At 38.4% G+C, this 6605-nt stretch overlaps 1 protein-coding gene across 1 annotated transcript; it reads right to left on the reverse strand.

Annotated features, from left to right (window-relative positions):
• Window positions 1-1099: 1099 nt before the first annotated feature.
• Window positions 1100-6370, reverse strand: LOC131672213 (uncharacterized). The gene has a single exon (XM_058949291.1). The coding sequence runs from the start codon at window positions 6368-6370 to the stop codon at window positions 1100-1102; it is 5271 nt and encodes a 1756-aa protein (XP_058805274.1).
• Window positions 6371-6605: the final 235 nt, after the last annotated feature.

A 6605-nucleotide genomic window follows, 5' to 3' on the forward strand; every position in this document is an offset into this window, starting at 1 on the left:
GAATCTTTAGATTTTCAAGAGGAGTTCAAAGACTCTAACGCATATATTCGAACAAAATTCGCATACACTACCTGAGAATCCTGAGTTTCCTACAGATAAATGCACTAGCTAGAATGAACCATTGAGTTTTGAATATAAGAAAAGAGCTGTCGACTTTTCGAGAAGTGGAAAAAGAAAAAATCTTTCTCTTCAAACGGTATAAAATCATTTCCGCGAGGTCACATCTGAAACACAACTATGTCGCTAAGTATATCAAATTAATCAAGATAGTACATATCGAGAGAAAATTGTAGGAATTTGGGAATATACTGTAGACAATTTTAACACCTGCTCTTGAATCTCATTTCATAATTCATAACAATGATTTGAGAAGATATGCTTTACTGGCTTAAAAATTAATTTGAAATGAAGATATAAGATTTACAGCTTCAAAATGGTGGGTTGCAAAATTTAAGGAAGCTCACAGAGTTGTATCTAGAAAAATGAATAAATTTATAACAAAAAAAAGTATAGAAAAGAATTGTCAACAAAAGAGACAGAATTTTCGTCAAATGTCAACCAATTAATTAATCAAGTAAGTATTGAGAATACCTTTAATTCAGATCACAGCGGTTTTCAATAAGAAATGCAGTCTTGCAGCACCTTAGCAGTTGAAGAAAGAAACAAGTACAATATCTTGCACAATCTCTATCATCCACTACTCATAGCTACACTATGTAACCTTTTACATATAAGGAAGGGGAGTAGTGTAGGTTAATAAATATTGAGACTCTCTGTATTAATTTAGAAATACAAAACAAAAAAAGGTAACTTTTACTAATCTCAAACGGAGCACGCCGATGTAATTGCGTGTTACACTCGTGGCGTCTCTCTCCAGACTGACTCTTCGCACGCGCTCTCGCACACATTCGTCGCTCGCGCGTCTATAATTCTCAGAAAAATAAATACATGCTTTTACCCGACAAACTAACATTTCTCACATCCTCCCACCGTTGAGGTGTTGCCTCAACTTAATCAATACGAAATCGTTACAATGAAAATCTTAGACTAAACGCTGGAATACACATAAATATTTATAAAACAAAAAAAAAATGCAATCTCATTTATAATAACAAGGTTTTTTGACAATCCGCCCGCTTTTAGTTTTGACAGTACTTTCTACTTGTTCGAGTTGAACTTTCTTCTGGTTAGCTTCCGCGCTGACAGATTTTTGTCTTTCACGAAATTCATTCGCTTCATCTTTATCATCGCAACTAATTTCTAATGGATAAATGCGTTGTAACGGACGTTTTAAAACCCCATCTTTCGTTTTCAACACAGCAACGCGAGCTATACCGTCGCGGCCTTGAATTAATTTTTCAATTTTAGCTAAAGGCCAATCGATACGCTTTTTATTATCATCGCCGATTAAAACAACGTCACCGATTTTAAGAGGCTGAAAGCTTTTCATACTATTACTTTTTAGTATCAATTGCCCTAAATACTCTTTACGAAAACGCTGACGCAAGTGCTCCATAATTTCTTGCTTTTGCTTGTAACTGAAGTTTAAATCAATCTTATTGAGTATATCCAAATCAGGATTTTCATAAGTTTTGTTGTTTCGAAGAAACATTCCCGGTGTCAGTGGTACCAAGTCATCAACCGCGTCGGAGACGTACGTCAAAGGACGTGCATTGATCGTGCTTTCGCAATCGCTCAGAATGGTATACATTTCTTCATAGGAGATACATCGTCTTCCAAGTACTTTACGCAAAATGACTTTGACCATACCTACTAATCTTTCCCACCAGCCTCCCCACCATGGTGCCGAGGGTGGGTTAAAATTCCATGTTATTCTCTGCGCTGTGCTGTAGGAATTAATCACGTCCCAATTTAATTTTTTCAAAGCATTATCAGCTCCGACAAAATTGGTCCCGTTATCGCAATAAATATCAGTTGGGCGTCTTTGCCGATTAATGAAACGACGTAATGCCCATAAAAATGTTTTAGTCGATAAAGACGTGACTAATTCCAAATGCACTGCTCGATATACCGCGCATGTAAACAAACAGATCCAGCCTTTTTGCTGCCCATTTAAAAACAACGGCCCTGCAAAATCAATTCCTACTGTTTCGAACGGATCACTATCTTTAACACGTTTGAGCTGTAAAGGTGGTGAATCGGCTTGCATCGGCTTAGCGGAGAAACGTTTGCAAACAACGCATTTGGAAATAACTTTTCGTACAGTTTTTCGCATGGACAAAATCCAATATCGATCTCTTAATTGGCACATTACTGCTTGTACACCTGCGTGACACATTTTTTCATGCTCTTCCATAATGATTAACTCAACACATCGATGATTATTATTCAAAAGAATTGGATACAAAAAAGGAAATTTATCATTTCGTTCACTTATTCTTGTTTTTAATCTTATTAAGCCATCAGTATGTATGAAAGTCTGTAATGTTGTCAATTTAGGATCGTTCTTCGGTAAAAACATTTGTTGTTGTATGCAAATTAAAAATTTTCTTTCTACATTATATACTTCTCTGTAGGTTACATATTTGCGTTGTATGGATTTCTTGTTCACAAGAAAATCCTTAAATCTAAGCATGATCGTAAAAAACTTTATCAATTTTTGATAAGATGAAAATTTATCTATAATACTAAAATCGATTTCTCCACATGACATTGCTATTTGCGCTGATTTTTTCATCTCCCTGCTTACCTCGTCCTCGTCAGTTTCACCACTCGAATTCGGCCAGTTTTCCGGAGACTCGCGTAACCACGGCGGCCCCTCCCACCAACGCGATTCGAGCAACTGTTTAGCTTGACATCCGCGTGACGGAAGGTCAGCTGGATTTTTTGTACCTGGTACATACCGAAACTTATACGATAACGATAATCGACGAATTTCTCGTATGCGATTCCACACAAACGTGCCCCACTGTTTATCTCGAAGTATCCATGCTAAAACAACCATTGAGTCAAACCAAACGAAAACATCAATATCTTCATAACTCAAAATTTTTAATATCTCCGCAGTCTGACGGACAGCGATTGACGCAGCTAAGAGTTCAAGTCGAGGTATAGTTGCATTTTTCGGCGCGACTCTTGCTTTTGCGGCGAGCAAGCGAATTTCGACACCGTTCTCAGTCTCGATGCGTAAATACGTCACAGCGCCGTACGCTGTCTTACTTGCGTCCGCAAAAGTATGTAACGATACTCTACCCGATCCAAGCTTTCTTGGTATTTCTATTTTGCTTAAGTAAATTAATTGCTCATGCCATGATAAAAATTCCTCTTTTGTTTGATCGTCGACTTGTGTATCCCAATCGACTTTCGATTCACACAACTTTTTCAATATCAACTTTGGCATCAATGTTACTGGAGAAGTAAAACCGATTGGATCGAACACTTTATGTGCTGCTGAGAGAATGATACGTTTGGTTATTTCATCGTTGTATTCGCTGAATAAAGAAGGGTTGATCAACAAAGTATCGCGAGACTTATTAAATAAAATACCGAGTACTTGAGTAATTTCTTTTTCAGCACCGTCATTCGTATACTCCCACCCTCTTAGTTCAAATCCTCCTTTTGCCATAATCTCTTTAGCTTCGTTGATAAAAGAATTTAATTCATCCGTTGTTCGGGCACTCGTGACGCAATTGTCAACATAAAAAGATTTCGCTAATTTGTCAATATTTTCTTTCGACCATAAATTTGGAAAACGTTCGTGTATCGTGTGGGACAAGTGATATTCTATTACAGCCATCAATAAAAACGGACTACATGTGAGGCCGAACACTACACATCTATGCCGAAAAATTGTCAACTGATCATTCAAAAACCATAGAAAGCGTAGATAATTTCGATCTTTTTCATTGATCCCGATTTGTAAGAAGGCTTTACGTATATCCGCGATCACTCCAATTTCATTTTCACGAAATCTTAACAAGGCGTCCGGAATTAATTCTATTAAATTTGGTCCCTTTTCTAAACATTTATTCAAAGCGGGAAACCCTTTTTCGCTGGAGGAAGCATCGAAGACGGGCCGAACTGGCGTAGTACTACCTGGTTTTATAACTGGGCGGTGAGCCAAACAGTGAGAGAAATCATCTAGTTCATTGTTTGGTACAGGTTCGATGATGCCCTGGTCGAGCCATTCCATCAAAACTTTATCATATTCCTTGTACAAATTATTCTTATGAAGTTTTTTCACAGTGCTATCCAATCTACTTTTACACAAATCTAAATTAGTACAGACTGGTGCGTGGTCATCGACCCAAGGTAAATCGACACTGTACCGATCGTTTTTAAAACAAACAGTCTTGATAAAATTTTCTTTGATCATATGTTCTCGCTCAAGCTCGTCGTTCTTTTCAATCGGATCTTTTATCCCTAAAACGTCTAAATTCCACAGGTCAGATACTTTTGCTTCGCTCACGAACATCGATATAGCATTCAAAGCACAATCCTTTCTCTCACTACTTGGAACTTTACCCATAACAACCCATCCTAAATTTGATTCGAAAGCCGTCAACCCGTTCCGTAAATCATACTTATTACCAGTAAAAAGTTTTCCTGCGACATCTGCGCCAATCAAAACATCAATCAAATCATTACTATATGTAGAGTTTGTTTCCAAGTCAGAGAGAAAAATATTGTTTGTTTTTAATTCGTCGATCCAATTAGCGCGAGAAATTCGTGGAATATCTGAACAAATAACTTTTTCGTCCATAACTTGAAAATTGCAAGCATAATTATTTTCAAGACTTTTCATTCGAATTAGATAAATGTCATGTTCTCGAGTGCTCGAGTTCGCGCCTCCAAACAATGCATGAGTCACCTCACGTTTACCAATAGATTCATAGCCTAACAACTTAGCAACATCGAAACGTATATACGACCTCTGCGAGCCTTGATCGATAACTACGCGTGCAACTTTTTGTTTCGTCTCCGAATATAATACGACGCGCAGTGTTTGTAAATAAACGTCAGGTGAACTACAAAAACTTGCGAGATTTTGCTCCGGACGCTCGCTTTTCTCGGATGTGTCACTCTTCTGCGGCTTCTCGCTATTCGACTCTTTGTTCAAATCCGGGCAAACGAGAATAGAATGACGATTACCGCACCATGCGCACGTTATCTTCACTTTGCATTTACTCGAGCGATGATTCGGTATTAAACATTTGAAACAACAATTATTTTCTTTGATTGCTTTTTTCCTAACATCAAACGAAATTTTTCTCGCATTCTCGCAACTCGAATTATCGTGATTTTCACCGCAAAATATGCATTTCATACTTTTACGCTCGCTTGAAAATAATGCGCTAGCAGTAGCTACTTCCTTCGATGACGTCACCTTGCTTTCTTTCTGCTTACCCTCTTTTGGCTTTTCTTGCTTCTCCTCCGATGATACAGCGAAATGGTTGATGGCTAAGTTGATTCTCTCTTCGTTGGTAACCTCAATTTTTAAAAATTCTAATAACTTCGTCAAACGGTCGGAAACCGGAGCTCCTCGCGTGTTGTTGTCGTTGTCTGTTGCTGTACTCAACGGGAAGCGTTGCCACGTTCTAAGAACTTCCTCGGGCAGTGAAGATTCCACGAGCGGGTATAACATCGTCGCGCAATTGTCTGTTTTAACACCTAATGTATCAAGAGCACGAATACGAGCTGACAACTTGTCGTAAATCGATGCAACATCTAATTGGTCTTCTTTCTTTCTAGTGGCGTTTTGTATTGTTAAAGTCAACAGTTCTCTAGTATAGAACTCGATCAATAAATCGTCTCGTCCGTAGCGACTCTTGAGACTTTCAAATGCTAGATCGTAATTCTGTGCTGTTGTCGGGTATCCATCGACAATACCAAATGCCTTTGAACCTGGTTGCATCATTCCTTTCAAATACTCAAGTTTCACTTCCTTGGAAAGATTCACGTCTTCATGATATTTTCGAAAAAATGACCAAAATTGGAGCCACTTATCAACTCCTCCTGGGTATTTTGGTACATCAAGTGTAGGTCGTTTGTATGGTTTATCGTAGTTCTGTACTGCTTGATTATTTGCACCCGCGTCACTTGTCGGTGGACGTGTTGCACAAATTTCGCGCAAATATTTCACTTTAGCTTCTAAAAACTTTTTCTTGTATTCATCGTGTGCCTCAATCTCTTTTACAATATCGTCGTCCTCCGCCGTAGAATCTGATAACAAATCCACGTACTTCGAGTTCGTGACTTCCAACTCTTGCATTCTTGTTTCAAGCAACTGTAACGCGACACTTCTCTCATCGGCGGTAGCGGTAGCGTTATTGCATTTGGCAACAAATGTATTGAGACACTTCGTGAATAACGCGCGTTGAACGGATTTTTGCCTCTTCGCGTTTTCCATTTTTTGCGGTTAGCTTTTGGGCACGAAAACTTTTAGTAAATTACTCACTCCCGCGTCCTGTCACGGTCGCCAGAAATTTTACATATAAGGAAGGGGAGTAGTGTAGGTTAATAAATATTGAGACTCTCTGTATTAATTTAGAAATACAAAACAAAAAAAGGTAACTTTTACTAATCTCAAACGGAGCACGCCGATGTAATTGCGTGTTACACTCGTGGCGTCTCTCTCCAGACTG

The sequence above is a fragment of the Phymastichus coffea genome, unplaced genomic scaffold, assembly GCF_024137745.1.
Source record: "Phymastichus coffea isolate CEN01 unplaced genomic scaffold, Cenicafe_Pcof_1.1 PCOF00011, whole genome shotgun sequence".
Taxonomy (NCBI): Eukaryota; Metazoa; Arthropoda; class Insecta; order Hymenoptera; family Eulophidae; genus Phymastichus; species Phymastichus coffea.

Coding starts and splice junctions, on each gene's coding strand:
- LOC131672213 (XM_058949291.1), bottom strand. CDS start 6,370: ATGGAAAACGCGAAGAGGCAAAAATCCGTTCAACGCGCGTTATTCACG.